This window comes from Dromiciops gliroides, chromosome 1 (assembly GCF_019393635.1).
Source record: "Dromiciops gliroides isolate mDroGli1 chromosome 1, mDroGli1.pri, whole genome shotgun sequence".
In the NCBI taxonomy this organism is placed as follows: domain Eukaryota; kingdom Metazoa; phylum Chordata; class Mammalia; order Microbiotheria; family Microbiotheriidae; genus Dromiciops; species Dromiciops gliroides.
Genome location: NC_057861.1, coordinates 597,909,738 through 597,926,233, shown reverse-complemented (window position 1 = coordinate 597,926,233; position 16,496 = coordinate 597,909,738). Strand labels below are relative to the sequence as shown.

The window sequence follows — 16,496 nt, the reverse complement described above, 5'->3', positions numbered from 1 at the left end:
TTGCCCAAAGTGGGGAGCAAAGCCGAGATTGTAGACTCAAACTGGGGTGTAGATAGAGGCCCGCCCTGCCTCTCTCTCCACAATATTGTGTCCCTGAGGCTGCAGGGCAACATTGGGAACAGCATGTCCCTGGGAAGGGAGAACACCCAGGAGGTACATCTTCTCCACCAAGGAAGAGCCTGGCTTCAGTTCACTTTGCCAATGCCAATCTCTTTAGCACTTCCTCTCTGCACTGGGATCCTGTGTCTGCATTGGAATACTGTGTCAACAACACTCTTAGTTTGCAAGTTGGAGGCCAACCCAGGGCTCATATTGAGACTGGAGATTGTCTACCCCAAACTGGTGACCCCTTGAGAACTCCCTGACATCCTGCCCTTTTTCCAGGTCCCACTTGACCAGCCCTAGTAAACACCTCCTTCCTGTCACTTGGAACGCAAAAGAACCTTCAGCATCACTCACATGTCCCCAGTGCTGGGACAAACATAGCCACGAGGAAGGGGGGAAGGTTTGTTTGACCAGGGCCGATATTGTATTTCAATTTCCTCTATTTGCCTGGGTTCCCAAAGTCTCCTTTCCCAGACCTTTTCTCTGGAATCTGTCAGTTCCCTTTGGCAAACAGCATTAGTGACATTTCAGCTTTTGCCAAGACCGCAGGATTGCCACCTTCCAGAAAAGTAATTCAAGAAAGGGAAGCCAAAATTAACACCGTCCATGTAGGTCTCAAAGTGGTTGCTGCAGGTGATAAATGAAGAGCCAATTGTTTTTAGAAATCAGTATAATGATTAAGGCTCAAGGAATGTGCTTGGTATATATAATGGTCATCCCTGAAGCCCCATGCTCTACACTGGATGCTGTTCTGGACAGTATTTTTCCCCTCCACTAAACAAAAGGAGGGCTGAGCTCAAACTATGGTTGGATAGGATTCAATTCGATATTAGGAATGACTCCATGACTATGCAGGTTTTGAGGCTATGAAATTCTGTGTGGTAACAAGGGCAAAAGGATTGACTTAGAATTGGGAGACCTTGGTTCCAGTTTTGGCTCCGTCATTCAATAGATAATGTGACCTTGAGCAATTTACTGCCCCTTACTTTCCTTATTTGTCAAAGAGATTTGGAGTAAATGGTCACATGTTTCCTTCCACTTCTGTGACTTCCCAAAAGAGGTTGTAGGTTTTCATTGCTGAGAAACAGGTAACAAAATGTGCTCCCCCTCTTCAGTAGAAAAGTAGAGACCCACTGGATCTGAATGTTGCATAAGTTGTCTGATTTAGTCACCTCTTGGTTGTTTTTGCGTAAGTGTTATTCTTTGTTGCAAGGGTAGGGTTCAAGGAATTCCCTGCCTGAGTTAGGGCTGGGACGGAAAGATTAACACCCCCAAATGACTATGATGCAAAAAGAGAAAGACATCAAAAAAAATCTTATTTAAAAACAACTCTCCCCCCTCCCCCAAAATAAATAAAAACAAAAATAAACCTAAAGGAGAGGGAGGGGAGTGGGGAAGTTGTATAATCTCTTCTGGGGATTTTAAAGAAATCTATCTGAGTTAATGGGGCACTTAGGTGGCACAGTGGATAGAGCTTAGAATCAGGAAGATTCATCTTTAAGAGTTCAAATTTGGCCTCAGACACTTACTAGTTATATGATCCTGGGCAAGTCATTTAACCCCATTTATTTGGTTTCTTGTTTTTTACATTAATTTGTTTTGATTTTGCTACTGAAAAAAGTTTTAAAGAAAAATATCTTGCTTCAGTTCCTCATCTGTCAAATGAGCTGGAGAAGGAAATGTCAAACCACTCCAGTACCTTTGCCAAGAAAACCCCAAAAAGGGGTCACAAAGAGCGGGACACAACTGAACAACAAAATCTGAGTTAATGCAGTAGAAATGAATACAGTCAGGTCCTCTAATCCATTCCCCCTCATTTATGACCTTAGATTTGGCAATGAAGAGGAGAAGCTCTAGATTCATTTCTGTTCCATGCCAATTAAGTCAGGTGGGGTGGTCCAAGACTTGAAGAGTCAGCAAACTTAGCAGATGCCACCTGTGAGGCTGGGGCTGATACCAAGGCCTATCCTGGGCATTTCAGTATTTATGGAACAGCTGCTATCACTAATGAGCACTTCTTTTAGGAACTTCACTGCAATATTTCACCCTGACTATGGCAACTGCTATGTCTTCAACTGGGGCATGAAGGAAAAAGCCCTGCTCTCCTCCAACCCTGGAACTGAGTTCGGTAAGTTGTTGTAGAAATAGGCAAGGGCTATCCAAGGGACGGTCATGTGTCAGAATCTTGTCCTTCCAAATCCAGTACAGTCCAACAAGTATTTATGAAGTGCTCACTTTGTGCCAGGCATTGTGCAGGTGCTGGAGATAGAACAGAAGCAGTCCCTACCCCAGAGGAAAGAACCACAGCATAGCTCTTTTTATAGAATTCCTAACTTGGGGCAGCTAGGTGGCACAGTGGATAAAGCACCAGCCCTGGATTCAGGAGGACCTGAGTTCAAATCCGGCCTCAGACACTTGACATTTACTAGCTGTATGACCCTGGGCAAGTCACTTAACCCTCATTGCCCCTCCAAAAAAAGAAAGAAAGAAAGAAAGAAAGAAAGAAAGAAAGAAAGAAAGAAAGAAAGAAAGAAAGAAAGAAAGAAAGAAAGAAAGAAAGAAAAATAGAATTCCTAGCTTCCTTTGAAGCCCAGCTTCTCCTATCACCTATAAAATCCTTCCCATCCCCAGCCTACCCCATATTGTTAGCACTGTACCAGTGTTGAATTCCTCTGTATCAATTTGTTTATTCTTTCTTCATATTTATTTGTGTAAATGTTAGATCTCCTTCCTGCTCAGTACAATGTAATAGGCTTCTGAGGGCAGGGACCACTTAGTTTTTGTCCACAGTGCTTAGCATGTAGTAGGCTTTTAATAAATGTTGGATTGAATTGAATTATACTTCTGTCATGTGGGGAAGAAACCTCAAATTCCCATTTAAGACTTAGGAAGACAGTAAGAAATTAGGCAGCCAAGAATCACACTCTCCTTTTTAAAAATATGATTTTTCTTACTGTTAAAGTTCCTTTTAAAATCATTGAAGTAGGAGTTTGACTTAAGGTACCAGATGGGGATCAGGAGGCCTGGGTCCTTTTTTTTTTTTTTAAATGTCCTAAGGATCAGTAGTTGTGGTGTGTGAGAGAGAGGTATACCAACTGACTCCAAGGAAACAAAAGGACCAAGAAGTAGGAAAATGGAGGATATCTGGGGAAGAGAGAGATTACTGAGCAACACACATTTATTAAGTATCTGCTGTATGTCAGGGACTGAGCTAGGTGTGCAAGAGGGGATCAAAAAACAAAAAGTGAATATGCTCTGGCCTTCAGGTAGAAAGATCTGTCTATCTCCTAGAAGAACTAGAGCATAGTAGTAGAATATTAGAACTGGAGTCAGGAAGACCTGAGTTCAAATAGTCCCTCTGATGTTTTACTAGCTGTGTGACCTTTGGACAGCTCACTTAACCTCTCAAAGCCTCATTTTACTGACCTGTAAAATACTGCTAATAATAGCAGCTGACTCAGAGTTTTTGCAAGGGACAAATGAGAAAACGTACACAAAGTTCCTTGTAAACTTAAAGAATTGGTATCTGGGGCAGCTAGGTGGCGCAGTGGATAAAGCACCAGCCCTGAGTTCAAATCCAGACTCAGACACTTGACACTTACTAGCTGTGTGACCCTGGGCAAGTCACTTAACCCTCATTGCCCCGCAAATAATAATAATAATAATAATAGGTATCTGTTATTATTATTATTCCAAGGCTAGGGATCCATTCAAATGCCAAAGCCCTGGTCTCCTAGCATCTTTGAAAGGATGCCAACATGGGGCAAATTGAAGAAGACTCCTGCCTTCTACCTATTCGGGCCCTGGGAATCCAGGGATCCTGGCAGTAGGGCTTGTTGAGGTAGAATAAGTAGATGTGACATTGAGCAATCTTCTCAGGAATGGGGTAGGTTTGGAGCAGGGACTCAGAACCAGGTCCCCAGGTAGTGTGTGCCTCACTCCTATTCCCAAAAGATTTATGTATTAGTTAGAGTCTTGTGACATTAATTATTTAAAACATACTTAGGGATGTTAGCTATTTAAAACAACTTTACAATGTGACGAAAGGATTACTACTACACTGGGAGCCAAGTTTGGGTTCCTGCTCTGTCGTTGTGACGTTACAAGATTTGGGACAAGTCCTTTCACATATCTGGACCTTAGTTTCCATCTCTGTGAAATGAGAACATTGTATACGATGACTCTTAACATTTCTTCTAACTCTAAAATTCCATAATTCTGTATTTCATTTTGTAAAGAGAAGCATGGCTTGCTTTTATGTGTTAAATTTCGATTTTTGCCAAGGTCAACCCAGCTGGTCAGGGCTCCTTGGCTGGACCTTCCTGGTCTGCCAAAATGGGATACAGGCCTCCCTTTGCAGGGTAGGTAAAGGAAAGGGGGAGAGAGAAGGAGGCAGGGGAAATGGTTCTTCAGGCTATAGCCATATGTCCATGGACTCAGTTGTGAACTGCCCCTGCTGCTGAAATGTTCATCCTAGACCAGCCTCGAACATGAGTCCTCAGCCTTCATAATTTCCCCTCACAGGCCTGAAATTAATCTTGGACATCGACCAGCAGGATTACGTCCACTACCTCACCTCTACAGCCGGCATCAGACTGTTGCTCCACGAGCAAAAGTCTTACCCTTTTCTCAAAGATGCGGGTATCTATGCCATGCCTGGAACAGAGACCTCCATTGGTGTGCTGGTGGTATGTATATAGAGAAACCCTCTATCCCATTAGCCCTCTGAGAGAAGCGCTGGATTCTTGGGCACGCAGCCAAGGCTGTGCCAGCTGAAACTAAAACAGATGAGCCAGGCTCCTGCTCAGAAGGTGAGAGGTGTTTGTAGAATGGGAGTGTGTAAATGGCCTCATGATCTCAGTCAGGGCTGTTTGTAGAAGGGCAGTGTGTCCATGGGTTTTTCCTATTCTCCCTCCCTAAAAAGCTTCACTGTTTTGCTGAGTCCTAGGAGGGGTCTCACTTCAACATGACCCCAGCCCCCATATGACACTTAGGTCTGACTATAACACTGGCCCCTCTTGACCCACAAACAGAACAAAATCTGCCATTAGTCAATACATTTATTTGGTGCGATCCTTCTGTCTAACACAGAATCACTTCTGGTTTGGACTAACTTGGCTTTCCAAATTACAGAGACTCCAAAAGGCTTCCCTCCCTTTGAAGTATGTGATAGGCCTTCCCTTCTTCCATACCCCCACTAGGCTCCTTACGCTTCTCCATTAGAATGTAAGCATCTTGAGGGCAGGGACTGTATCCCCAGAGCATACTATGCCTAGCATGTTATTGTCTGTCCTTTGTTTTTGAAGAGGACCAATGACATGGGTTTTTCCTATTCTCCCTCCCTAAAAAGCTTCACTGTTTTGCTGAGTCCTAGGAGGGGTCTCACTTCAACATGACCCCAGCCCCCATATGACACTTAGGTCTGACTATAACACTGGCCCCTCTTGACCCACAAACAGAACAAAATCTGCCATTAGTCAATACATTTATTTGGTGCGATCCCATCTTGAAGAGACAGTTTTATCAGGGTGTGGCCACTGCACACCAGAGGTGCCTGAGCAGTGTGTGTGTTTGTGTGTGTGTGTTGTGTGTGTGTGTGAGAGAGAGAGAGAGAGAGAAACTGAAGGCAGGAGATAAGCAGCTCAAACACTGGCTCTGTCATTAACTAGCTGTATGACCTGGACAAGTCACTTCCCCTCCTATAAGCAGCCAATTTCCCCATTTGTAAAATGGGGTGTTGTACTAAATGATCTCTAAAATCCCTCCCAGGTACCTGTGACTCTGGTTCTGTAGCCTCTGGGGTAATAAAGAGAAGCTTAATCTTTGTTCCTGGAGTGTTGATGGCATGGGGGCAGAAAATGGCCTGACTTTCTTAACTTTTCTGAATTTGATTTATATTGATAAATTTGGAATTATTGTTTAGAAGTTTCTTAAAAGTGGCTTGACTAGCCAGGAACTCCCTAGAGTCGAAAGTTCCTTTGTTCATTCATTCATTCATTCACTCATTCATTCATTCAACACTCATTTATCGTGCTTACTATATACCAGACATTATATTAGGTTCTGGGGAAACACAAAGACACAAAGACAAAAGCAAAAGTCTCCCCAAGAAGCTTACATTCTCCTAAGACTGTGCCCTATTGGGTTTCAGGACAAACTGGAGCGGATAGGTGAACCCTACAGCTATTGCACTATCAATGGATCCGATGTCCAGATCCCCAACCTCTACAGTGAGTTTAACACATCCTACTCAATACAGGTAAGGAATTTAGATTAATCAAATGTCTGCTCACTTTGGGACTTAGTATACTGTCATTATTGCACAGAGAACAGTTATTAGTGATAAGGTATCTAAGGAAAATGAAATACTGATTTAATTTAATTATTAACCAGCATTTACTGATAAGTCTATCGATTTGAGGTTAGAATTATGGGTTATATAAGCCAATTAATGAGCAGGGAAGAAGAATGTTGGCACTGATTATCTGTTAGGGTATGGTGTCACGGGCTAAAATGGAGCTGGGTTTCAACCTTCCTCTAGCCTCTGCAAATATCCCCCTTAAATCCTCAACCATCAATGTGATGCTCTTGGGGATATGATAGAATCCTAGCAAGCTGGATTTGGAAGGAACCTCACGGAAACTGTCATGGGCTCATAGACCATAGATTCATATCTAAAAGGGACTGTAGAGGCCACTGAATCCAACCCTCTCATTTTATAGATGAGGAAACTGAGACCTAGAGAGGTGGAATGATTTGCGTAGGGCCACAAAGGCAGAGTCCATATTCAATCAATTTACATTGATTCCAAACCCAACAGTCTTTCTACTGTGCAACACCGTCTCTCCATCTAATGTAATCTCTCCCTGAAAATGAATGTCCTCTATAAAATTTCCAAGTAGTCACTGTTTTGGTTTGGGATTCTTTATTTTTGGGGGGAGGGGGGAGTTGTTGGGGTTTTTTGTTTGTTTTGTTTTTGTGAGGTGATTGGGATTAAGTGATTTGCCCAGGGTCACACAGCTAGTAAGTGTCAAGTGTCTGAGGTTTGATTTAAATTCAGGTACTCCTGACCCCAGGGCCAGTGCTCTCCCTACTGTACCACTTAGTTGCCTCCCAAGTAGTCATTCAGCCATCACTTGAAGATCTCCAGCGGCACAGAACTCACTACCCAGTGAGGCAGTTCATACCATTTCTACATAGCTTTGTCAGGAAGTTTTTTACTGTTTATACTGTTTATAGTTTAAACTATCTTGCCCCCTCCTTCTAATTTTGCCCCCCAGGGCCAAAAAAAGCAAGTCCTATCACTCTTGTATAGGACAACCCTTTAGTAAATGTGTTGGGAATTTGTTTTCCAGGCTTTTCCTTTTCTTTTCCTTTTGCCAGTGGTGGAGGGGAGGAACACAATAGGGAAGAATAAATAAATGCTTATTAATCTTTTTTTCCTTCTTTTTTTTTTTTTGATGAGGCAATTGGAGTTAAGTGACTTGCCTAGGGTCACACAGCTAGTAAGTATTAAGTGTCTGAGGCCAGATTTGAACTCAGGTCCTCCTGACTCCAGGGCCAGTGCTCTATCCACTGTGCCACCTAGCTGCCCCAATGCTTATTAATCTTAAAAATAAAATTTAATTATAAAAAATTAAGAAGAAAGAACAATGCATTTAGACTCAGAGGGTCTGGGTTTGAATTTTATCTTGGCCCGCTTACTATCTATGTGACCTCAGGAGAGGTGTTTTTTTTTTTCTTTTTTTAATAGTGTAAACCCGTGATTTCATTGATGTTGAGAACTCCCTGGTGAGGAAACTCCTTCTGTCAGTACAGATCAGCACAGGTCTACACCTGAGTAGATGAGGGTATTGAAAGATTAAGCAACTTGCCCAAGATCACACAGCCAGTATGTGTCAGAGATGGGACTTGAACACAGGTCTTCCTGACTCCAAGGCTTACTCTCCATCCAGTACACCATGCTGCCTCTTTTTGCTTGTTTGTTTTTGTTTTGGGTGGTTTTTTTGGAGATAATTGGGGTTAAGTGACTTGCCCAGGGTCACACGGCTAGGCAGTGTCTGAGGCCAGCTTTGAACTCCTGACTCCAAGGCCACTGCTTTTATCCACTGCACCACTGAAACATCTCTAAGTGTCGATTTCCTCATTTTATTAAATGAGGGAATTGGGTTTAGTTATTTCTCAGGTTCTTTCCAATTCTAAAACCATCCCATTGTCCTCCTGACTAATGATCTCTAGTTACTTCAATTAATCTTTGTATAGTTTACATGGTTTCTGATGCCCTTACCCTTACGATCACCCTTTTCTAGACACACCCAGCTTGTCAATGTCCTTCCTAAAATGAGTTGTCAAGAACTAAACACAATTGTGTTTACCTAAATCTAGGTGATACCTACATTACCTAGGTGATACTCATTTTGAGCATGCGATAGTATCCTGAAAATGAGAACTTTCCAGGGGAATGAACTGCATTTCAGGGGCATGAGTTCTGTCTCACCTGTAGTCTTCTACCAAGACTCTGAATGATCTCATTTGCTGAGGATACATAGTCCACAACATGTATAATTTGGGTGTGCATTTTACTAGATGATTCCTGACATTCCTCCCAACTCTCTGTGATTCTGAGCCACTGACCCTTCTGTCATCTGCAGATTTATTAAGAATGCTAGGGGCATGGGCAGCTAGATGGCGCAATGGATAGAGCACCGGCCCTGGAGTCAGGAGTACCTGAGTTCAAATCCGGCCTCAGACACTTAACACTTACTAGCTGTGTGACCCTGGGCAAGTCACTTGGCCCCAATTGCCTCACTTAAAAAAAAAAAAAAAAGAATGCTGGGGGCAGCTAGGTGGCACAGTGGATAAAGCACCAGCCCTGGATTCAGGAGGACCTGAGTTCAAATCCAGCCTTAGACACTTGACACTTACTAGCTATAGCTGTATGACCCTGGGCAAGTCACTTAATCCTCATTGCCTGGAAGGGGGGGGGGAATAAAAGACTGCTATCCATGTCTTCATCAAAATCTTTAGTAAAAGGGGCAGCTAGGTGGTGCAGTGGATAAAGCACTGGTCTTGGATTCAGGAGGACCTGAGTTCAAATCCCACCTCAGACACTTGACACTTACTAGCTGTGTGCTCCTGGGCAAGTCACTTAACCCCCATTGCCCCACAAAACAAAACAAAAATCTTTAGTAAAAGTGTTTGACAGAACAGAACTAAGAATAGAGCCCATTAGTTCCCTTTTTAAAAAGTCCCCCAGGTAGACATAAACTTTATTTTATTATTTTTTGAGTCCTGTCATTTAACTAGTTCCAAAGTCACCTAGTCTAGTCCACATAGCGACATCTTATCTTCAAAGTAATACAACAAGAAACTTTCTTTAAAAAATGCTTTGTTGAAATCCATATGTACTGTGTACATAGCATTTCCCAGATCAACTGGTCTAGTAATCCTGTCCAAAAAGGATGTTGGGTTGGTCTGATATATCCTATTCTTATTGGACCAATACTGGCTTGCTCTCCACTTCCCTAAGTACACACAGACCATCACTTTAATAATCTATTTTAAATTTTACCAAGAATTGGTGTCAAATTGAATGGCCTATACTTTGGACAGGGGGTTTCCAAGATTTACCTTTGTCTATTTAAAAATTATATATTTTTTTCCAATCAGCAAAAATTTGCCTTTTAACCTCAAGCCCCAAGCTTCCCTTCCTCCCTAATTGAGAACTAAAGAAAAACAAAACCCATTACAAACATGTATGATCAATCAAAATTAATTTCCACATTAGCCATGTCCAAAAAAAATTATCTCATTCTGCACTCTGAGTCTTTCACCTCTCTATCAGGAGGTGGGTAGTATGTTTCATTATTAGTTCTGGAATTCTGGTTGGTCATTGCATTAAGAGTTCATGATTCTTTCAAAGTTGTTTGCCTTTACCATATTGTCATCATTGTATAAATTGTTCTCCTGATTCTGTTCACTTTGTTCTGCATCAGTTCGTACAAGTCTTCCCATGTTTCTCTGAAGCCTTAATAATTTCTTTATTGTTGTTGAGTTGTTTCACTCATACCTGACTCTCTGTGACCCCATTTAGGGTTTTCTTGGCAAAGATACTGGAGTGGTTTGCCATTTCCTTCTCCAGCTCACTTTACATATGAAGAGCTGAGACAAATAGGGTTAAGTGACTTACCCAGGGTCACATACCTAGTAAGTATCTGAGGTCAGAGTTGAACTCAGGTCCTCCTGACTCCAGAGCTAGCTCCCTATCCACTATGCCACCTAGCTGCTCCTAATCATTTCTTACCACACAACAATGTTCCATAAAATTTATATACCCTAATTTGTTCTTCTATTCCCCGATTTATGGGAACCCCCTCAGATTTTCATTCTTTGCTGTCTCAAAAGAGCTCTAAATATTTTTGTACACATGGATATGTACTCTTCCTTCCTTTAACCAGTTCAGATGAGAGTGAGGGTGAAGTGTCAGGTACTCTCTCCACACCTTCTTCTTTATTTCCATGGATGTCTACTTCAGTACTCTGCTTATGTGAGATAACTTTCCCTAAGCTTCCATTTCTCCTCACCACCCCCCACAGTGTGTTTCTCTTCCCCTTTCTTTCCAGTTTTTTCTTAAGACTAGATCATGAGGGGCAGCTAGGTGGCACAGTGGATAAAGCACTGGCCTTGGATTCAGGAGGACCTGAGTTCAAATCTGGCCTCAGACACTTGACACTTACTAGCTGTGTGACCTTGGGCAAGTCACTTAACCCCAATTGCCTCACCAAAAACAAACAAACAGTCACTACCAAATAAATTGGCTTCTTAGTGAATTAGCCTGGGTGCTCTCTGTAAAACATCTATTTATGCAGTTCCTTTAATACCCCATAGGTGGTTCCGCCAATGTCCCTAAACCCTTGGAAATGTTGAATCTTGGGATTTTTAACAACTTCATAATCACATAAATAAATGTATTAATAAAATTTACTTTAAAGGCTTAGAAAAAAACCTCAGTTCATGGGGAATTAAACATTCTCTTAATTAAAAGGTTACTGAGGAGAAGTGCCCTGCTTCCTATTCTTCCCTTCACCCAAGGTCATTACTGCTATGAGAGTAGATGGAGGAGGTAACAGGGTCTCAGCTATAAGCTCTGAGTCCCATCTTCCTTGGTTGGCCCAAGTGACAAAATATGAACTCAGACCCTTAAGACAAAGTCCTTTCTTCCAAGAACCCCGACTGGCCTACACTAGTCTAAGGAATCTTTGTTCTCTCTAAGGAGCTGAAGGAGTATTTCTTTTGACATATTGTTCCTTAGAAAGCAGAACCCCTCGCTCTGCAGGCCCCACTACATTTTTGTTCAAACCAGTGAAGTTTGCCAAAGGGGTGGCCCTTGGGAATGCTCCTGAGCCCTGTGGAAACCAACCTCTTGGCTCCAACTATGAACTCAGGCTGGTTTTCTCATGGGTCCCATCCTTGCTCTCATGTCCTGTCCTTCTGAAAAGGGCTTGCATCCAACAGGTCTGTGAACATGGAGCAAGGGGTACAATCCTTAAAAGGGAAAGTATTCTATAATTAATTCCTAGATCTTAATTTATTATAAAGGACTCCCAAGTTCAAAAGGCAAGTTGCCCTTTTAGGATGATATATAGGGGTTCAAGAATCCAAGACCTCTACAAATTCTTGTTCCACAGAAGTTGTTCATGTCTAATCTAAATCCTTCTTTCCATATTTAAGATGAATCCTCTTGTGTACTTCTCCTAAATTAAAAGTAGGCCTGGTAGGGGCAGCTAGGTGACACAGTGGATAGAGCACCAGCCCTGGAGTCAGGAGTACCTGAGTTCAAATCTGGCCTCAGACACTTAACACTTACTAGCTGTGTAACCCTGGGCAAGTCACTTAACCCTCATTGCCCTACAAAAAAAAAAAAGTAGGCCTGGTAATAAATCTATTTTGGGGAGCCAATCCCATGAATTAATTAATTAATTAATTAATGAGCATTCATTAAGTGACCACTATGTGCAAGGAACTGGAGATGCAAATAGAAAATCAAGAAAGCCCTTGCTCTACTATTTTCACTTTTTTTTTTTGGTCATTTCTTCTTTCTTGTGATTTTTTTTTCCTTTGTTCTGATTCTTCTCTCACAACATGACTAATATGGAAAACTGTTTGACGTGATTGTGATATATAACTTATATCAGATTGCTTGCTGGCTTTGGGAGGGAGGAGGGAAGGAAGGGAGGGAGGGAGAAAAATTCAGAACCCAAAAATCCTACAAAGATGAATATTGAAAACTATCTTTACATATAATTGGGAAAAAAACAAAATACTACTTTAAAAAGAAAAAAAAAAAGAAATCCCTTGCTCTTGAGAAGCCTGCATTCTAACTGGGGAAGAGAATGCATAAAGGAAGATACAGCTCTATAGGTTAGATGTCAAGGACACAGGGGCCTTAGGGTGTGTTGGCAAATTGGGTGACAATGCCCATGGGTCTAAATGGCATATCAGCAGAGCAGATGGTGAGGCCTAGTGGTCTCCCATCTTCCTGGAAGAGAAAAGCCTTTGTGGCACAGCAATACCCCTTGGGTCTCTCCATGGATGTGGCCTCCATAGTAGGAATGAATAATGCAGTTCTGGGCGCCACATTTTAGGAAGGATGTGGACAAGCTGAAGAGCGTCTAGAAGACAGCGGTTAGAATTGTGATGGGCCTTGAGATCTTGCCATGTGATCATTAGTTAAAGGAATTTGGCACATTAGACTTGGGTGAGGGTAGAATGGACATGATAACTATCTAAATGTAGAAAGAATGTAGAATGGGGCACCTAGGTCTTGCAATGGATAAAGCACCAGCCCTGGATTCAGGAAGACCTGAGTTCAAATCCAGCCTCAGACACTTGACACTTACTAGCTGTGTGACCCTGGGCAAGTCACTTAACCCTCATTGCCCCAGGGGGGGGGAAAAAAAAAACAAGTAGAAGTATTAGTTCTGTTTTTCTAGGCCCCAGAGGATATGAGTGGAAGTTGCAGAGAGAAAGATTTAGACTAGATTTAAAAACAAACAACACCCTTTCTAACAATTGGAGCCATCCAAAAATAGCACGGGCTGCTTTGGGAAGTAGTATGCCTCTCCTCAAACCCCCCCACCACCCCCCACTAAAAAGCATCAGAAGAAATCTGTTTAATAACTTCTAGGAAATGTTTTAGAGAGGATCTTCAGTCAGGTATGGGTACTGGTTGGCCTCTAAGGTTCTTTAATTGCATGAGTTGCATCATGGTAGAAGTTTCACCCTTCCTTCTCTCTCTTATGAAACTGGCACCAGAGAAACTATTGTTCATGCTTAGGCAAAACAACATAATGAGAGAAAGGGGAGTTGAGGACAGCGTTGGAATTCAGCATTTTGGCCCTTGTCTTGGTCCCTAAAATCTTCTGCCTCCCCATCCCTTTCCAACAATATTCCTCTGAGGAACATATCTGGAGCTCAATGTGGATTCTTCCCCCTCCTTTGCCTTAGTCACAGGAAATAATCCTTTTATGATCAGCATGTGATCTTTCGTTGACACTTGCCTGACAGACTCATCAGCTAGGGGAACTTCCCCACCCCATTTGATGGCTCAGCAGGTTGTTTTTGTCTCTTGAACACATTCATTCTTGGTTCTAGAAGGACCAAAGGGCTAGCCAACTTGTTAGATGTCTGTGGCTTACGGGGGTCTATTGGCCTTATCTTTCTCCCTATAGAATAATCATATGGGACACCACAGATGCCAAAGAAGCAAAGGTACTTGAGAGGCATGCTTTCTCAGAAATGTGGAGTGTGCTATGAAAGGCCAGAGTAGAATGGAAACAAGAGTCGGACTAGTTGACTTCCCACTCTTAAGATTCTGTGAGGGGCAGGGCAGCTAGATGGCGCAGTGGTTAAAGCACCGGCCCTGGATTCAGGAGTACCTGAGTTCAAGTCTGGCCTCAGACACTTAACACTTACTAGCTATGTGACCCTGGGCAAGTCACTTGGCCCCAATTGCCTCACTTAAAAAAAATAAAAAAGATTCTGTGAAAAATCAGCAAGAAGAAGTCCCTGAACTATCAGATTGGACATTCAATGGTCAGGTTGGTGATAGATTTTATCTAATTCTCTCAACTATCTCTACTGACCCAGCCCTGGCCTTGAGCCAGAAACCCAAGGGTGAGAACTTTGCTGTAGTATGGGGACATCTGTGGAAGGCACAGGAAGGCTAAGGAGTCTGTACCTTATTCAACAGGAAGTAGGGCACTATTTAGGGTTTTTGAGTAGGGTGGTTACATCATCAGACGTATGTGTTAGGATATTTCAAAGACCCACGATTTTGTTGGCATGGGAACTCAATCAACATAGACCACACACCACCCCAGTGGATAATTTTCATTCATTGCCAGGATTAAAGAATTTGTCATCCAGTAGCCATACTCCCCACAGTAATGAACATCTCTAAACTTGGGCTAGTCCTCAGACAATAGATACATGCCACTGGAGCCCATGCTGGGAACAGTAATCTACATTTTTTATAGATAGCACTTCAGAGTTCGTAAAGCTCTCTCCTCATAAATACCCTGGGAGGTGGGTACAAGTATTTTTATCTCCATTTTCCAGATGAGTAAACTGAGGCTTAAGTATATATATACATATATATCTTCATATATATACATTTCTACATACATATGGATACACACACATATATATCTTTATATATGCATATGTACAGCTTTATAGGTGTGCACACACATACACATTCTTGCCAGAATTTACACAACTATTAAGTGGTAAAGAGAGTAATCAAACCTAGGTCTTCTGGTTCCAAATTCAATGTTCTTTCTGCTATGCTATCCAAGAAAAACTATCAAGCCTTTTGTTTGTAGGTTGGATTGGAAGGGGAAAAAAAATATAGTTTGGAAACCAGTTAGGAAACTATTATCATCGTTCAGGTGAGCATTTTGTTCATGAAAGACTTAGTTGTCTGCAAAGCTCAGGCCTAAAGCAGTAGAGATGTTCGTCAGATCCTTGCTTGGTAAGCAACCTCTAAAGAACATTTTGTTACATTAGAAAGAACACTGGCTCTGGAGCCAGAGAATTGGGGTTCAAATCATGTCCCCAGCTATTATCTCCAAGATCTGCCCATATTCTAATAAGAGTGCTGGGTTAGGAGGCAGGAGGACTGAACATTAGTTCTTAGGCTGACTCAGATTGTCCCATGACCTCAAAGGTCTCTTTGCTTCCCTGTGTCATATTCTTGGCCATCTCTGCCTCTTTCCCTTCTCCTTTCCCCCCCATCTTCTCTACGTGTCTGTTGGGGAAAAACTATTTCATTGTTTTTATTGCCAAGGCCATAGCCAAGATTCAAAAGATTAGTAACTGTACTTGTCTCTGATGGCGAGACATCAGGGTCATGTGGAGATTATTTTTCAGAAAAGGGTCGCAGAGACCCAAAGCAAAGCCTAAAGGCTATTCCCACCTAGGCTGAGCAATGAGTATGTCTCACTCAGCTAGCTCAACAGGCCCAGCCAGAAGGCCACATGCTGACCCAATGACCAAGGTAAAGAAAGCTAGAATACCTTCTCAGCTCAATTTTGCAGATATGGATTAAACACCTATGTAGTGAGCTGGCCTCAGAATCAGAAAGCCCTGGGATTGAGTCCTACATCTGACACTGTGACTTTAGGGAAGTGCACTCTCAGGGTTTCCAGGCAATTCTCTAATACTGTAAGTTGAAAAGCAAATACCTAATTAATAGAGAGAATTCCTCAGTGAAATCACCAGTCTGGTCCCCCAAAAGACAAATGTTTAGGGTGCTTTACTAAACGCCAGTGATGCAAAAATGGAAACAGTCAAAAGCCCTCAAAGTATTTGGGATCTGCAATCTAGTTGGAAGAACCATGGAATAAAACAAATAGATAACTCTTGTGTAAGTTACAATATGATAAGCATGTAAGAGTAGCCTGAAAGATTTGAAAGAGAAAAGATTGCTTCTAGCTGAAGTAATCAGAGAAGGCTTCATGAAGTAGATAGTGCCTCAGCCAGGCTTTGAAGGAAAGAACGAACTTCAAAAGGTAGAATTATAGGGAGAGATAATGATCCAGGCATGGGGGACAATGTGTAGGAAGGCATGGAGACAGTGAAAAAGAGCAGATTTGTAAGAATGGGTTTCTCATGTGTTCCATTATTGTTCTCCTATCTGTGGACCTATCCTTCTGGACTGTAGAAACTGACCATTGAAAAGAAGCAATGGGGCATCTAGGTGGCTCAGCAGATAAAGCACTGGCCCTGGATTCAAGAGGACCTGAGTTCAAATCCAGTCTTACACTTGACACTTAGTAACTGTGTGACCCTGGGCAAGTCACTTAATCCTCATTGCCCCTCAAAAGAAA

General features: G+C 42.2%; 1 protein-coding gene across 1 annotated transcript in view; it reads left to right on the top strand.

The window, feature by feature from the left end:
- Positions 1-16,496, top strand: part of SCNN1B (sodium channel epithelial 1 subunit beta) — a 34,974-nt gene that overhangs the window by 11,235 nt on the left and 7,243 nt on the right. The window contains exons 4-6 of the mRNA XM_043977736.1: positions 2,130-2,233; positions 4,630-4,793; positions 6,257-6,364. Coding sequence (XP_043833671.1) covers positions 2,130-2,233; positions 4,630-4,793; positions 6,257-6,364 — 376 coding nt within the window. The remainder of the gene's footprint in view (positions 1-2,129; positions 2,234-4,629; positions 4,794-6,256; positions 6,365-16,496) is intronic.